This window comes from Chenopodium quinoa, unplaced genomic scaffold (assembly GCF_001683475.1).
Source record: "Chenopodium quinoa cultivar QQ74 unplaced genomic scaffold, ASM168347v1, whole genome shotgun sequence".
Lineage (NCBI taxonomy): Eukaryota > Viridiplantae > Streptophyta > Magnoliopsida > Caryophyllales > Amaranthaceae > Chenopodium > Chenopodium quinoa.
The window spans coordinates 2,124,335-2,141,816 of NW_018745410.1; the positions used below are offsets into that span (position 1 = coordinate 2,124,335).

Genomic DNA, 17,482 nt, shown 5'->3' on the forward strand with positions numbered 1-17,482 from the left:
ACTTTTACAGATCTACAAATGTAAACTGCAACGCAAATGGAAAAATAGCGAAAGAGGTGAGGATCATGGCGTTGTGGTAGCAAGTGATGATCATGATTTCAAGAGTTGCCAAAGCGACTAAACAAGCAATCGATGATCATGATTCCAAGAGTTGCCCACAAATTATTTATTGAAGAGGGTAGATCACTCTTAAGTGCAGCCTCTCCAGTTCCCCAAATGTAAACTCACAATATTGGAAAACCATTTCCTCTATAAAAGTAAGTGTTGTAAACTTGTGCTCTAATAAAAAAGTCCTGGAAATTCTACTTTAAAACAAATCAGTATTTTCTATGGGATGAGTAGCCACTTCACTCTGATTTCATGGTGTGGAGTTGCTGAATTGTATGCCCTGCCCGTCAAGAAGTCATCAATTTTACAATCTAATGAGCAATGGATGCAGATATATGAACACCCCATGTCCAAGTTTGACAGACAACAGCTACCATGAAACACCATGGACTGACATCCAGCAAGAGCGATAGCCCCTGCATACAAAGCTCCCAACCCTTTTATCACAGATAATGAGCCACAATATATCAAGCTTCCCAATTGTCATCACTTTCATCAATTTCCTGGAGAAAAAGCAAAAAAAAATTAAAAAATAAAAAAAATATTAATAAATTAGCAGCTATCATCAGTAATACTAAGCAGGTCATGAAAGCATTATAAACGTTTTTTTTTCCCTTTGGAAAGAAAGCATCGCATATGTAGTGCTGTTAGTGAGCCTGAGGCCTGACACAACCAGAAACACCACAATAAGAGCTGATCCAGACAATAATAACCTGCCTTGACACATAACCCAGCTGCCACCACCTGTACAAAACGAAAAGCAACCTCATCACCTCCCCCCCCCCCCCCCTCCCACCACTCCCAAACACTTCCGGGGAAGAAAAAAAACACCTCATCCTTCCTTTAGCTAGTTCCTTGCAACATTAACCTATTGTTTGGATAAAAAGAAATGGTGATAAAGGGAAGGAAACAAGTCCCCTTGTTTGGTTAAGAGGATAGGGGAGGGATCCAACTTCCCTCTATAATAGGGTTAATAGTCCTTAGCATAGATAGGGAGAGAAGGGAAAGAAATGGGTAGGCAGAAATTTGTTAGGGAAGCCTAGAGAGAGTCATGGCCTTTTGGAGAGTTGTGAGCTAAACTCACTTTTGAAGATTGATAGCCTTAAGCTATTAACCTATCCTTGTAACCCTTTCACCATTATCAATAAATCTTAAGCTTTCATCTTTATTAATTTGCTAAGTTAAATCAGAAATTCTTGCTGTTACATTGATTTTACTGGGTGATCAAACTCAGTTCATCCCTTGATAATTGGAGTGATTTGGAGGGAAAATGGAGCTCCACCTTCCCCCTCCCCTTTCCTCGTCTTTCCCTTCCCATCCCCTTAACCTAGCTATCCAAATGTATAAAAACCTTAATAGGCCAACTATTCTGACCATATTAATTTTACTCAAGTGATGTGGTCCATAATAAACTTAAACAGAAAATGTTCTTGCAAATAAATTTTATAATCAAAAACTAAAAATCAACAAGGATGGGTTGAACTTGAACCCCCCAACATTTGTTACTGTCTTTTCTCTGCACACAATGAGTCAATGACACTAGTAATATAAAGTCGAAAGAAATTGAGAAAAAAAGTAGGATGTGACCTCTGAGGCACTTGAAGATTCCTCAATATCATCTTCATCTTCATCTTCAACCTGCAATTGTTAAAAAAAAAAAAAAAAAAAAAATTAAAGAATATTAAAGGTAGCAACAACTTCAGTTTCACATCATCGTATGTGTCAACGAAAGATGCTAAACTACCAACAACAACAATAAAACCTTAGTCTCAAAAATGATTTTAAGGTCAACTAACATAAATCGTCACAAGGATCCATCCACAAAAAATGCGATAAATAAAGTAAAAAAAATGAGTCAAAGAAACAACTCAAAGAAAAATGAGAAAGTGAAAGTGGAAAACACAGGAAGCAAGAAAATAATGGAGGTTTGTTTGTTTCACCTTATATTTTCTTGAAATTTTCTTATTTCAGGCAGGTTTCAAATAAGCTAAGTTTAGACAAAATCATTTATGATAATACTTCCTCCGTTTTTTAATACTTGCAACACTTTCCTAAAATGGAAATGTCACAATAGTTGCAACACACTATAACTAAAAAGTTATTTGGGGTAAAAGTTGTAATATTTCCCTTATTTAAAGCACATGGCCCACTAAAATATACTCTTAATAACCTCTCACCCCAATCTAAAGTGTATTAAATCATGTGAACCCCACTTTTCTTAAATACCGTGAAAAAGTGTGTGTTGCAACTATTAAAAAATGGAGGAAGTATAACTTTAGACAAAATAAGTTGAACCAAATAGAGCCTATTAGGTGATGTGAGGGAAAACAAATGAAAAAGGTTTCAGAAAACCTTAAGAAAAGAGTAAATGAAATATGCTTATGGGAGGTAATTTGCGAAGTACAATGAGTAACAAAAACAAAAAAAATTACACAAAAGTTATTCAAAAACTTATAATTATAAATACATATGAAGCCATGCCATGCCATTGTCATAAATTTTCCCTCTCCACTTTATCCTGGATAGGCTTCCTCCCCTCCACTGCCATGCCATAACTTCTTCTCAATCCTCAATAGGCTTCTATCACTCTCAATCCTTCTCCAAGTTTTAACAAGTATTCAACTAACCTCGCTAGATATTTTATTGTACATAGCAAAACCACCTAAGGCAATTCGCCCTCGTCTTAATCTCAATAAGTGTAACCCTACGTTTTTTTATAATTATCTCTTTCATTAGCCTAACCTTTCTAATATGGCCACACATCCAATGTAGCATACACATCTCTGCCACATTCATCTGAATAATGTGACGAAGTTTCACAATCGCGTGGTGTCCATAAGTTAGTGCATGCCAAACTATGTCCATAAGTTAGTGCATGCCAAACTATCATGTAGTAGAATTTTCCCTTGAATCTATGAGGCATGCCGAGATCAAATAAAAAGTTCATAGCACTCTTTCACTTCAACCAAACCAACTTTGTATGGCAATATCTTCGTCTAATTTCCCATCCTTATGGATAACAGATCCTTGATAGCAAAGAAATTCAAAACCTTGGAGCAACGTGATTGCCCCTACCTCCCTATCTCTAAGTCCGTTAAAGTAACACTTCAATTATTCCATCCTATTATTCCCTCCATTCTTTTTTGATTGTCCTATTTGCAGTCTGCACGGTCTCCAAAGCAATATTGTAATTAGTATATCTCATACTACATATTGAAAAAAAATGTAAAAAAATATATATATTTATAATTTTTATATTTTTTTATAATATATAGCTTGAGAAATATGAGAAGAATTTAACAAGATCACACATAACTATGTTTTGAAATATACATCTATTGTTAAAATATTAGATTCCCTTTGCATTGGAATCTCCAAAGATTTCAAAAAGGACAAATATTAAGAAACGGAGGGAGTTACTAGAGCTTAAAGTCTCTTAAATCCAAAGTTTGTCTCCAAAATTCCACTTACTCTCTACACATTATTTTGTCTCATATATCAACACAATATCTTACGCAAAGTCTCATCCCCAACATCATGCAACATAGCATATTGTCTTAAATTGAACTCGTAAGTTTGTTCATAACTGGCAAAAGGAAGAGAGGTTTAAGGCTATGTTTAGTTCACATTATTATTGCTTATATACTCTTAACTAAGTGCCTATTTGATAAAGTTTTGATCTTATATGTTCAAGGGAAAAAAAAAAAATACCAAATGGGGTTTAATTAGATTTGTATTAATACGTATTTTCTAAACACATAAGTTTTTAATCACGAAATTAGCGATAGAACAAATAAACGATAAAGCCTAATTCGGACTTATTTTTCCTGAGCTAATTTGAACTTTTTTTTTTTCTGAACTAATTTGAAAAGTAATAAGGTTAATAGAGCTGAAAGGCTTGAACTTTTCTAGACATAATTTCCGGGTGAGTTGGGGCATTTAAGGATTGGAAGAGGCGGTAATAAGAACAAGTCAATTAGTCATTTCCCACATCATATCACCATTAGTTTTTAACTACAAAAAAACCATCAATACCACATGTTTCACAGTGAATGGTCACAAAATACAGCGTGCTATATTAAACTTTGTGGGAATGATAATATGATAAATACATGAGTGTTTGAATTGAATACCTCAGGTAAAGCAGATTTTCGTTTTCTTCTATCATTTTTGGGCCCTGCAGTATATGAACAGTGATAATTTATTTTATTGAAAAACAATAGAGCAAAAGCAAAAGGCTAAAAATGTGTTCACTTACAACATATAAACCTTATTTACCAAACAATTTATTACTAATTTACTATACAGTAAAAAAAAAAAATTAAAAAGCATAAAACAAGAAATGCCTCTGTTTCTCATCTTGAAAACTATATTTATCAAAATGGAAAAAGAAAGTCCAATTTTTGCTTTTTACAGATTCATCAAGGATTTTACTATAAGCTCTCTCAAATTCATTTTCCTTGTTTCAGATAGGAAAACAACGTGAAATTAGCATATCCTTCAACTTAGCACGAAAAACCTATTAAGGAATTTTGGGATGCAAAAAAAAAAAAAAAAAAAAAAAAAAAAAAAAAAAAAAAAAAAAAAAAAACCTCACTCAATTTTTTACACAAATACAAGCTGTTCTAATGATTAATTCATTTTTACAGTTTATATGCACATATATTTGTGAAAAATAATATTACTTTCACAGAAAACAAATGTTACAAGCCAAGAAAAAAGGCCAAGTCTAAACAATCCATCGAAGCAGCTAATATGACATGTATTGCTACACAATCAGTACATACCGGATTTGTTGTCTTGAGTGACGTTTTTTACTTTCTTCTGCTCTGCAACCTGTACAACAATTTGCATCTTCCCATCAAAGATGGTGTAAATAATGAAGTTTAACTTTATTATTGTTGGTCAACTCACCTTCACCTTTTTGCCTTTTGATTTTGAGCTACTACGCTGCATCTTCTCACTAGAAACTGAGATAAATCAACAATTTCACATATCTGAGCATATATATAGTCATTGACAACTACAATAAGAATTTATATGGAAAAGGAAAAGTGAAAACCTTTACAGGAAGCTATCTTTTCTAAACTTCCAGATGTATTCTGAAAATGATACTTCAAATAAGATATTATTGCAGTATATATAGAGACATATGCCATACAAAGAGAAATATGAGCTGAATGTACAAAGATTATGCTTTATGCTTGCCTTTGCTTCAACTTTCTTGAATAAAGTTGATATAGTGGCTTGAACTAGTGAAGTACGAGATGGTACATTAGTTCCAGAATTTAACAAGGAAGACAATGGTGGTTGTGCTGTGTCTTCAGAGTTGTTTTTCGCTACTGACCTCTCTGGAATACCAGGATCCTGATCATCCAAGTATGACTTTAAATTCTGTGCTTAAAACATTAAGGTAGACAAATTTTGCCATTTTGGTATTGCAAGAAAAAAAAAAGAAAATCTGAAACACAAAATTAATTCAGCACCAATTGCAACTATTAGTACCAGATAAGTATTTCACATAAATTCTTAAAAGTGAGAGTATTAAAAATCAAAACAACCAGTATTAATGCATGCAAAAGAAATCACCTACAAGGACAAAGCACAAAATATCCCCAAATCTGAAAATAAATACTCACTTATGTAACACACAACTCACATGTACATTAAAGTGCTCCTGCATCTGAGGAAGCATTAAGAACATAATAAGGGGTACGCGCTAGCAAAGGATTACAAAAAAGAAGCACATGACCTTCAAGCTCACGAGTTAAATAAACAAGTATTATCAATGATATATGTTTTTTTTAAAATTATCAGGTTGAGTGGGGCATGGTTATGCAACATTTCAAAGGTAAAGACAACCAGCACAATAAATTTCCTAATATAAATTGAAAGATAGAGAGCAAGAAGGATATTCGCAGTGTCCTCATTTACTTCTTCAGACATATCACTGACACTCTCAGCAGAATCATCTCCTGAAGATACTTCAGCAAAACTGGACAAAAGAAGGAAGACAGCAACATCAGCCTCAACTTTGATGCTAATCCAAACACAATAGTCAAAATATTATTGACCCATGGAGCTCTGATATTCAAAGACTACAAAGGAGACTTTTTCTGAAAGACGCAATCTTTTTAAAAAGAAAGGAGAATAAGTGATGAAGTCATAGCAAGGAAACAAAAAATAATGATGATGATTATCATGACACTGAAAACTAAGCTGAGGATATGGACACTAACACCAGCCAGGATAACAGCAGCAACTACTTCCTCCGTTTATTTTAGTTGCATCACCTCCTAGGCAAATTTCGGAGTAGATATAGAGAGAAAAAATAAAGAGGACCCATGTGATAGGAGAGATATAGATAGAATTTATTACCAAAAAGGGAGAGTGATGCATCTAAATTGAAATTTCTATTTTTAGAAAGTGATGCATCTAATAAAAAAACGGAGGAAGTATTAGAATAACAGGCTTATTTCAATCAGCTCTAGCATGTACAGCCAAAGCAAACAAAATGGAAAACAAATTAAATTTCTACGTATGTAACAAGAGGAGAAATGAAAAAAATTAAAAACCGAGTGGCTGTAAGCAAAAGCCTGCAAGCTGCAGGACACTCAGATAATGAGACAGAGACAAACACAACGAAGAGTACAGATGAAACACTCCCTCACCTACCTAACAATAACCCTAAAGTGTAAGAGCAATTGCTACTTTTGGTCAGCTACACTAAATCTTAAGCCATTACTTGCCCTACAACTTTGTTCCAACTTTTGAAAGATAACGTCACCTGCTTTCATAGCCCCATTATGAGGGACTTCTTACGGAGCATCTGTGTGTTTTATCTAAACTTCACACACTTAAGTCTCAATATCAATTGAAGTTACCCTCACCTAATTTCTCATCACTTCAATATTTATTACTCCGTACTTCGTATATCTCTTTTGGTATATTTACACATTGAAAGAAGCATCCTTATTTCAATCCATACTTGTTTCTAGACTTGTGTTTTCTTGATTAGCAAAGCAAAGAAACATGACAGACAATACAACAATTCCCGAAAGAAATTCCACCCATTTCATTTTGCTGAATGCAGTAGCAGAAAAACATAATCTAGTAAAATGAATATTAATTAAGATCCAAAAGAAGAAGACAGAAGCAAGAAGCATGACAACAATAATCTCAACCCTAAATAATCAATAAGCAGATGGCGTCAGGCCATTACTCCAATCATAAAACACCAAATGGACATTTATATCTAAAATACTACGTTGCATGCTGCTTTCCTGCTTTACTCCCTTATATTGATGGTCAAAAAAGGTACCACAACCATTAACACATGTGGAGAAAACTTCTACATAACAAAAATTTCTTTTGAAGAACAGAGAATAAGCTCAGATTAATCCCCATAGAGAAAGCCACGTCAGTGCTCAATGCAGTAAAATACAGCTAGACAGGTGAAATGAACAGGCATAATCACATCATACAGGGACAGCTTGAATTAAAACTCATCTAGTATGTCAAATGGAAATCAAAACACATAGTACAACTGCATGGGACCAATGTTGGGTTTAATCTTGTTTTACTGCTCCTAGGCAAGATTGATCATTATTAATTTTCTTCAGAAATATTTCGTATATAATTTAGTAAGTTATTAAATTTAACAGAAAAGATCACACATACTTGAATTTCCTGCCAGCAGTCCTTCCTGATTGCCGGACTGGCGTGCTATTTTCTAGATCAATCAGATTTTGATGCCTCTCAGGTGATTCAGCTTCCAGCTCATCAACTGGTGACGCAGATAGTGGTTCTTCTTCAGCAGACATGGGAACTACTTTCTTAAAATCTTTTCTTCTTGTAGCAGTTGCACCAGCACCGCCTTTAAAATCAACCTCAGGATGCGATCCCTAAAACCAAAAGGAGATGACCCTATAGTAATGCCTAAAATTACCACATAATAACATACATATTTTGAATATGAATAATGAAGATAAAAAAAACCTCATATAGCTCTTTTGGAAAATCCAATCTGGCCTCATCTGGATTTTCTTCTTTCTTACCAACCCAGCATGCATCAGAAAATACTATCTGCATATTAAAAATTAAGAGTCATGCCCCAATGTGTAATAGTTGAAGCTGGTATAGTAGTTAAAGACTTAAAGTCATTCAAAAGCAATGTCAAAATCAGTCTTCACATCACGTGATTCTGCTAGTCATACTCAATGCCCCCCACACCCTAAACCATCTGTTGTGATGGAACCATTTTTTATGTATCACAAACTCCAGAAAATTCATGTAAAGAGAGATGCTCATGTCACAAATATGTATTTGTCTAATATGCTATCAAGACAAATTAATAGAAGAAAGCATAACAGTTGATTGATAATGGCTGAAAGTTTACGAAAGATAGCTTGAGGCTATAACTTTCTATTAGTGACTTTAGGTCACCACGCTCAAAATAGTGACTTGAGGTCACAAGCTCACAACTCCAAAGGATTCACTCCAAAAATCTGCCACTTTTCTCAATAGCTCTCTTCCTTTTTTACTTTTACATTCCCAATCCTAGGATGATTCTGGACTGTGCTTTTGTCTCAATGTGCATAGGTGGCATCTCCTATTTGATGACTACTACCAATACTAACAAGACTAAAATGCCTGTAATGCCCTTCCCCAAGTCGGCTCATTACAAATTACTTATGATGGCATAAATTTAGAAGTAAGCTTTAAAGCCTTTCCCCTTGAGACCCCATCAGGTTTGATAAGCTAGCAGAGTCCATAAGATTATATAAATGAATTACACACATATGTAATGGAAATTCTTCAAGTGTTATTCCAATTCTTCTAGAATCACATGAGTAAAGTCTTAATTCCATAAGATTTTTTGATAAGTTTTTTCATTATCTGTAATTTGAGAAACAAATCCCAACTATATGGAGACTAGAAAATAGAAATACTATAACAAAGTTATGGAAATCAATGACCATAGACAATTAGCCAACCTTAAATCAACCGAGTTCAGTATCTTAACCTTATATTTACCTATAAGGCTATAACCAACCAGGCCCCAGTATCTACCCAGTATCTAATTCCTATACTCACCGACATAAAATCTTAAGCAGAGGCAAACTTTTATTTGAGGAAGCAGGAGCATAAGCTTAATGGCTCCAATCTATCATAAAAAGGCATCAAGAGGGGGAAAAAAAATAAATAAAGCCTCACCATGGTGTCAAACCAATCTTCACACATGACATTTTTGCCACCTCTTGAAAACTGTAAAGTTAAATAACGATTCTTCGGATACACAATGGTCCCAAACAACTTCATCCTCCCCTGTTTCATCATTCCAAAACCAAACAGATCAGATTATTGTCCATAAAAGTTTATAAGAGGCTTGTTTAACAGAAATGTACGTAATTTGAATTTATATAGTTCACAAAGTTGGGGCAATACCCACTCTGCACAGACTCGAAATCAAATCCAATCCACATTAATACCTTTTGTGGCTCCTTTCACACACCCCAAAATAATGATATAATTAATACTTCAGCTTAACATAAATTTTCAGACCCAAAAAATGAGAATCTACTAGCATTTTAACATCTTGCTATTAGGCAATTTTCTCCAAAAGATGAGGGGAATGACAAGGATTCCCCCAAATTAACACAGAATACCAAATAGAGAACAAATTCAAAACCCATTATTTAAGAAATGCTGACAATCAGCAAGTGAGAATTCCGATAAACAGTACAGAATAAAAATTTAAAAAAATTTTAAAAAATAATAAACCCAACTACTTAAGAAAAAAAAATCACAGTGTACTGAGTTCACTCCATAATTGATCACTAAACAAAGAAAAAAAATCAAAAACAAAAACCCCACAAAATTAAGAACTGCCAACAATCAGCAAATGACCACAAAATCCCATATTTAACCCATATAACACCAAATTAAGAACAAAAAAAACAAAACCCACAAACCAATTTAACTGAAGAACAAAAATACCTGAGGAAAATCAAGGTAAAGGGCAGGATTTTTGGATCCCAAATCAGTGAGCTCACCAATTTTACCACCAGAAATCGGAGCTAAAACCCCAGAAAAGGAGAAAAGATAACGATTCTTCCTCTGAGATTTCTTGAGAATATCTTTACCATGGTGTTTGATAACAGTTTTGGAGGGATTAAGAGGTGTAAAGTGTTTAGCAGGAGAATGTGAGATAATGTTGTTAGAGTAAGCAAGGTTTTTGAGCCGCAATCGTTCTTGTGTTTCTGGGTTTGCTTCTTCTTGTTGTTGTTGATCTTCTGCCTTTTTCTGCTTCTTTGGTCTAGCCATCACAGATTCGCAGCAGTTGTTGTTCTGCTCGAATGAAGTTGGAGCGGGAAAGCTCAAACAACTGGGTTTGTTCGTGGGAAATAAACTGTGTATCTTCAACGAAAACTGTGAGTGTTTCGGGGTTTTCTGATGTCCTGCGGGAGAGTTACAATTCCGAGACTGGAAACGGACGCCTGTACCTGCAAAACAAACGGATGCTCCGGATGATTGGAGATCTGCCTCCGACGGTCAAGTTAGTACTTGATTAAGGAGTAATTAATGCGGAAATAAAAGTGATTGGGTCTCTCTAGGTGAGAGTGTTAAGTGTGCGTAATCCCCCTTAATGAGGATTAAGGGAGGTATTTATAACCTTGGAAAACGTGTCAATCCTAGGTTTAGGTTAACCTAGGGCTGATTGGGCTTCCCTTGGAAGTTGGGCCTAGGTGGCCGGTTTCTCCATTAGGCATGGAGGATGCCACGTGTCATGACATAATAGGTCCAGGGTGGACAAATAGGCGTGTGTCACGTGGCAAACCCTGACAGTTCCAACTGGGGTACACTTGGCAGGACCTGATTGGCCCACGTGGCGCATTCCGATTGGTGGGAGCAAAATCCCCTAATCATTTGCCCCTCACAGGTGGCCCGTGACTGGTCACGTGTTACCTGTGACAGGTGTCGCACTGTGACAGGCGACGGCCTACTACAGGTGTCACCCGGCGAAAGGCCGAGAGATTCTCCCGCCCAAATTTTGAATTTTGGAAGTGACCCTTCGACTTCTCACTTCGCCTATATAAGGGGGTGTTGACTTCAGTCATTTTCACATTTGAGAACTTTTTAGAGAGAACATTCGGACCCCTGAACTTGCTCTGACATTTTGGACCCTTTCTGCCTACCGCCTGCTCTGACAAGCCGACTGCACAGGATTTTCAGAACTCCATCAACTTCACTCGTTCAGGTAACCGTCGGTTCTCTTACTCTTAATTTTCTCTTTATTTTATTCTTTTTTAAAATGGCACCACGGAAGCACACGACACGACCTAGGTTAGTGATCAGCCGGTCACCGGGGACGGCTGAATCTAGGACTAGGAGTGCCGCCTGCCCTTTTCCGGACCCATCTTTTCCCTTTATACAAAGTCCGACTGTCTCTGTGTCTATGCAGAACATGATGGCCAGAACAAAAAGAACTGCTAGGATTTCGAACTCAGACGGCTCCTCCCACACGGTGCCGATTAGTGAAACATCTGACCAGACGCCAGATGTGGAAGTGAACCAAAGCGGCTTGAAAGCCGACAGTTCTGAGGGAGGAGTCAAAGTGACCCCTTCCAATTTTACAGTTGACAAGTCTACATTCTCTCCTGCTCCTTTTGAAGGAGAGGAGGCGGGCCCCTCTGGGAGAGGGGAGGAGTCGTCCTCTTCGGACTCGTCAGAGGACGAATCCGAGTCTAGCTCTTCTGGTCATTCTTCTCTGGACACAGAAGAGAAAAACAGTCGCCTACAGGAGGCGAGGCTTTCTCACGCAGTTGAGAAGGGGGACAATTGGGCGGAGCCATCCGCCTCTTACCGAGAGCAAAATACCCCCTACTACTGCACTGTCCCACGGGGCCGGATCATGGCCATGCAAGAGAAAGTGGGGAGCTTTATTGCGAACCACACAATGGGCCCCGGCTTTTTAGTTTTCGTGCCGGATCCAGAAGACACAGTCGTCTGGCCGGCAGGTACTAGTTATGATGGCGCCTGCTTTGGCTGCTACGAGGCGGCCATCAAGGCTGGGCTGCGCTTCCCACTACATCCGGCTGTTCAGCGGATCTTGGATGGGTATGAGTTGGGGTTATGGCAGTTAGCCCTTAACTCCTGGGTCAACGTACTCGGCTATATGGCCGGGTGCGAACTGCAAGGGGTGGAGCCAAACTTCGAGGCTTTCGCCCACATGAACTACCTCAGCCGGACCCCTAAGGCAGGCGGTACCGGCTGGTATCAATTGACGAGCCACAGAGGCTACCTCATGACAAGAGGTAAAGCAAACAAGTGGAAGGACTGGCGAAGCACCTTCCTTATCATTGAGAGTTCAGACACAGAGCTGAACAAGCGCTTCAACAGGTGGAACAGGAATCCGCCTCTTCTTGCAGGCGGCCGCAGCATGCTGCCTGTTCCCCCCAAAGATAAGAAAGAGATCCTAGATAAAGGACTCTTTAAAGTAGAGTCAAGGGTCGACTCTACTTCAGGGCTACGAGAGCAAGTACCCCTGCACTGCGTCCCGAGCTTCAAATGGCTCTACGACGAGTACTTTTTGGCCGCCTGTGGCCTCAGCAGTCGGTGTTCAAGAGGTAGCCGACCTGTCGAATACTCTGTTTTTCCATGCGTTACTGTTATGAATTTTTATTAACTTTGCTATTTGTTTTTGCAGCGGACGCCATGAGAAAAATTACCGCCTCCAAGACTGCGGCGGCCATGTTGCGGGCCTCCATCATGCAACAGTCCTCAACCGACTCCCCCAACAAGGGGGCGCCCTTGGTGAGCTTCGAACCTTTCACTCTCTTTTTGGAGTTGGGTTTATGCATATACTGACCGAGTGTTGTTTTGTTTTTGTTTTTTTTTAGACGGGCACTCCAAGAGCCTCTTCTTCCCAACAGCCGGACTCCAAGACCCGGAGGACGACTGTTGCGAGCTCTCCTGGTTCTGCCAGGAAACATGCGGCGGCTGAGAAACAGCCGTCCATTCCTAGAAGTATGAAGCTGTCTTTGTGAATTTAGACTTGCTCCCTTCTTTACTAGGTCTAACTCGTTTGTTTATGATTGATGCAGTCGGCCCTCAGGAGCCGGACTTGGTCGAGGTGGCCAAGTCTATGATCAAAGTCGTTCCTCCAACTGAAAGGGAGGCGGTCAGGGGTGTCGGCACCCTTGACCTAGACGGGATTGCAGGGGTCCTTGCTGAGGTATACTTAGCATATTTTTGGTTATTTAAATTCCAGGACGCCTATTTTTTGTTTGGAAACTGACGCCTGTTCCCTTTTACTTAGGCCCTGCTCCGAGTGAACGGCCTTCGCAAGCCGCTTGAGAGGAAGAACAAAGAGGTAAAGGCTGCAAAAGCTATGGCCGCCTCTGACTGTGATAAGGCAATGTTTCAAATTGCCCAAAATGAGATTTTGACAATTGATATTCTTTATTATCAGGCGCAGGCTACTTCTGCTATCCGGGCTCAGTTAGAGGCGGCCTAGAAGAAAAATAATGAGCTGGAGGCGACCATCAACAATCTCAAGGCCGAGCTGAGACCTCTTCGCCAAAAAATGTCCTCATACGACACCTTGGAGAAATCCTTGGCGCACGTTAAGGAACGCCTGGTGACCCAGGAGAAGAGTCTTACTGAGGAGCTCTCGGCAAAGGCCGAGCAAGAAAAGAAGGAGCTGGTCCGAGAGATGATGGAAAAATCTGCTCAAATCCAGCGCCTGACCTGGGGCCGCCTCTTCCCCAATGCCGACTTTTACTCCTGGGAAAAAACGTACCGCCAGTGTTCTGATAGATATAATCAAGAGATCATGGCGGCTGCTGAGGACGAAGCGTTGGAGGAGGAGGAGCCGGTAGTGGCGCTTGTGCCGCTTGGGGGAGATGCATCGAAGAAGGATGCAGCTGAAGCCGAATCCAGCAAAAAGAGTGTTGACCAGGCGACAGCTGCTACTATTGAAGATCTGCCCCCTTCTTAAGCTTTATGTCTTCTTTTCACGGCCTGCGTGCCGTTTGTTTCTGTTTACCCGGCCAGGGGGCCGGGGTTTTGAATATTTTGCCGGTCTTAATGACCGGCTTCTTTTGTATCTTTTACCCGGCCAAGGGGCCGGGGGTATGAATGTTTATGCAAAAAATGTTTCGTTTAAATTTGTTTCGATTTTGCTAAGTATCGAAACTTTGATATCCAATTGCATACTATACTGACTGTTTTGCATGGCCGATAGTTGCGGACAGGTACGAGGTAGTTAGTCACGCCACCTATGCCCCTGGACGACTGGTTGTCTGTTTCCAGGCTAAGCGATCAGTCGGCCACTTTAAAGACTGGATCTCCTTCAAACAAGTAGGAAGGTGGTTTCCTACCTGCCCTGTTTGTTTTTTTGTTTTTTAAGCTAGAGACTCTAGACGGTCCAGGCCGACTGTTCCCCGCCACATTTAATCTAGTGTGAACAGGCGCTGTATGAGCACCTTTTTAGCTTCATACTAAATTTTTAAGGAGTGACCAAGTAAATATAATTGTTACCTAGTCGCCAAGTGACTGAGTAGTAGAGGTATCAAGCATTGGGTACCGGTTGTTCCCCTTTATTCGCCAATGTTTGTTGGCTATTAACTCTTAAGAGACCGACTGTTCTTATCCCAAGTAGTTCAGTCGGTTGGTTGACACGGATGGTTACTGCGAACACTTGTTTGACCTGATTAGTCAGTTAAGTGAGAGGTATCCTTGTCCGGGAAACGGCTACGTGGTTGTCTTGGTTAGACAGTCGTATAGGTGCCGTGTAATGATTTTATAGAACAATGTTTCACCCAAAAGGGAGCTGCTCTCTGCGACGAATTTCATCCGGATGGATGCCGTCGGACGCCTGCTATAATGTTGGGACAGGTCGAATTGAACTTATATTTGGATCAGTTGGCTTGGCGCCTGGTCTGATCATTTTAGCTATGAGCCTTTGATAGTTCTTGGTGAACTGTGTTATGGGAGAGTAGCCGGTCGTATGAAACAAACGGCGTGCCCCTCTTAAGTAAGAATGAAAAATAAACATGGAGAGTAGCCGTCTGTTTGTCAGTAGGCATGCCCCTCTTAGGTAAGAATGAAAATTAAACATGGAGAGTAGCCGACTGTTTGTCAGTAGGCATGCCCCTCTTAGTACAAAATTGAATGAAACATCAAACTTTTATTAAGTAGCCCTCGACTATTTACATTATTCAAAAGAAATATTTCTTAAGATTATCTACATTCCAGGTTCGAGGCAACGGTTGGCCGTCTGGTGTTTCCAGACGGTAGGTACCGTCCCTGACCTCTTCATAGACTCGGTAGGGTCCTTCCCAAATGGGAGTTAATTTGCCAGACTCATTAGCCCTACCAACTTCTTCCATTTTTCTAAGTACAAAGTCCCCCACTTTGAGTGGACGCCTGTGTACTTTTTTGTTGTATGATCTAGTCATTCTGAGGCGGTAAATTTCATGGCGCAAGACAGCATTGCCCCTCCTTTCTGGGAGTGAGTCTAATGCCAGGCGCATGGCTTCCCAGTTTGCCTCTTCGTCATATAGCATTACTCGAAGAGTCGGCTCATAGTGTTCTATTGGAAGAACAGCTTCCGCACCATAAGTTAGGAGGAATGGAGTTTCTCCAGTCGCCCCTTTTTCAGTCGTCCTAATGGCCCAGAGAACATGTGGTAATTCATCCGCCCATAGGCCGCCTTCTCGTTCAATCTTTTTCTTGAGACCGTCTGAGATGATTTTATTAAAGGCTTCTACCTGGCCATTTGCTTGTGGACGGCCGACTGATGCAAAGTGGTGTGCAATTCCTTGGTCACCCAACCAGCTTTTGAGAACAGGCGTCTCAAATTGGGGACCATTATCAAAAACCATAGACATGGGAACCCCGAACCGAGTGATGACATTTTTCCAGATGAATGAAATTACATCCTTCGTCTTGATTCCCTTTACAGCCTCCGCCTCCACCCATTTAGTGAAGTAGTCGACTGCAACAAGTATGTACCTCCTTCCGCCTGTAGCAGGCGTATAGGGACCCAGAATATCCATGCCCCACTTAGCAAACGGTAGTGGGCTATGAATGGTAGTGAGGTCAGTAGCCGGACGGTGAATTAGTTTGCCAAACCTTTGGCACTTGTCACATTTTTTCACCATCTCCATTGCATCTGCTTCTAAAGTAGGCCAAAAGTAGCCCTGCCGCCTTATTCATTGAGCAAGCGACCTACCGCCTATATGGGAAGCGCAGTAACCAGAGTGAAGATCGCCTAGTATCTCTCGTCCCTTTTCTGGAGTAACACACTTTAAGTAGGGTTGAAGGTACCCTATTTTGTGAAGTTCTCCCTTTATCATTTCAAAACTGGCTGCCCGTTTTTTCAGCGCTGCCGCCTGATGATGATCATCCGGCAGGGTACCGTATGTCAGATATGCCCTGATTGGATCCATCCAGGTTGAGCTTCTGTCTAGGATTCCAATAGGGTCTTCCTCGATGCTTCTCTTCTCCATTACTTCCCAAAAAACAGTTCGAGGAGTATCACAAGAGGCGGATGATGCTAATTTTGAAAGTGCATTTGCCTGGTTGTTTTCTGATCTCGGCACTTGAGTCAGATGAAAATCTTCAAGGGATCCGACTGCCTGTCGTACTGCCTGTAAATACTTGATCATGGCCGGATGGGTTGCTTCGTATTCGCCATTATACTGACTCACTATCAATTGTGAATCGGAACAGGCGTCTATCTTTCGTGCCCCTGCCGCCTTGCACATGCGGATTCCGGCTAGTAAAGCTTCATATTCTGCCTCATTGTTTGAGGCCTGAAAACTGAAGCGTAGAGCATACTCGTACCTGTCACCCTCTGGCGACTGACATATGACGCCTGCTCCACAACCATTTGAAGTAGAGCTTCAGTCCACATATACCTTCCAGACTTGGTCTGGATCTCGAGAATCAGGGGGACGAGTCATCTCAACAATAAAGTCAGCAAAGGCTTGCCCCTTCACTGGTTTTCTAGGCTCGAAAGTAACTTCGAGGCTCTGTATTTCTATGGCCCATTTGATCATTCGGCCCGACGACTCCATGGTGGTCAGTGGCCGCTTGATAGGTTGATCTATATACACAACGACTGCATGTGCCAAAAAGTAGGGCTTCAATTTTTTAACAGCCATGAAGAGTGCAAGACCAAATTTCTCCACTAAGGGATACCTCAACTCGGCATTTTTTAGTACATGACTGACAAAGTAGACCGGTAGCTGACAACCGTCTCTTTCAGTAAGAAGAACAGCGCTTAACGCATGATCAGAGACGGCTAGGTACATGTAGAGTACTTCTTTGGGCAAAGGGCTGACCAGCCTCGGTAAGGAATGCA

The 17,482-nt window shown here is 40.0% G+C and overlaps 1 protein-coding gene across 3 annotated transcripts; it reads right to left on the reverse strand.

The window, feature by feature from the left end:
* Window positions 1–112: 112 nt before the first annotated feature.
* Window positions 113–10,518, reverse strand: LOC110713127 (DNA-binding protein RHL1-like). 3 transcript variants are annotated; one of them, XM_021891594.1, is made up of 12 exons: window positions 10,108–10,518; window positions 9,325–9,435; window positions 8,107–8,193; window positions 7,789–8,012; window positions 6,024–6,103; window positions 5,317–5,504; window positions 5,171–5,210; window positions 5,029–5,078; window positions 4,896–4,944; window positions 4,242–4,285; window positions 1,696–1,746; window positions 113–611 (listed from the first exon to the last, which is right to left on the reverse strand). In XM_021891594.1, exons 1-12 carry the CDS (start codon window positions 10,432–10,434, stop codon window positions 576–578), a joined length of 1,287 nt encoding a protein of 428 aa, XP_021747286.1. In that variant the 5' UTR covers window positions 10,435–10,518; the 3' UTR covers window positions 113–575. The 3 variants fall into 3 exon arrangements, with proteins under 3 accessions (XP_021747286.1, XP_021747284.1, XP_021747285.1); XM_021891592.1 differs by having other exon boundaries at window positions 4,896–4,962; window positions 5,023–5,078; XM_021891593.1 differs by having other exon boundaries at window positions 5,023–5,078; window positions 10,108–10,517.
* Window positions 10,519–17,482: the final 6,964 nt, after the last annotated feature.

Coding starts and splice junctions, on each gene's coding strand:
- LOC110713127 (XM_021891592.1), bottom strand. CDS start 10,434: ATGGCTAGACCAAAGAAGCAGAAAAAGGCAGAAGATCAACAACAACAA. Junction 9,436..10,107: donor TTTACCTTGATTTTCCTCAG/GTATTTTTGTTC, acceptor ATGATGAAACAG/GGGAGGATGAAGTTGTTTGG. Junction 612..1,695: donor AATCTTCAAGTGCCTCAGAG/GTCACATCCTAC, acceptor CTTTTTCTCCAG/GAAATTGATGAAAGTGATGA.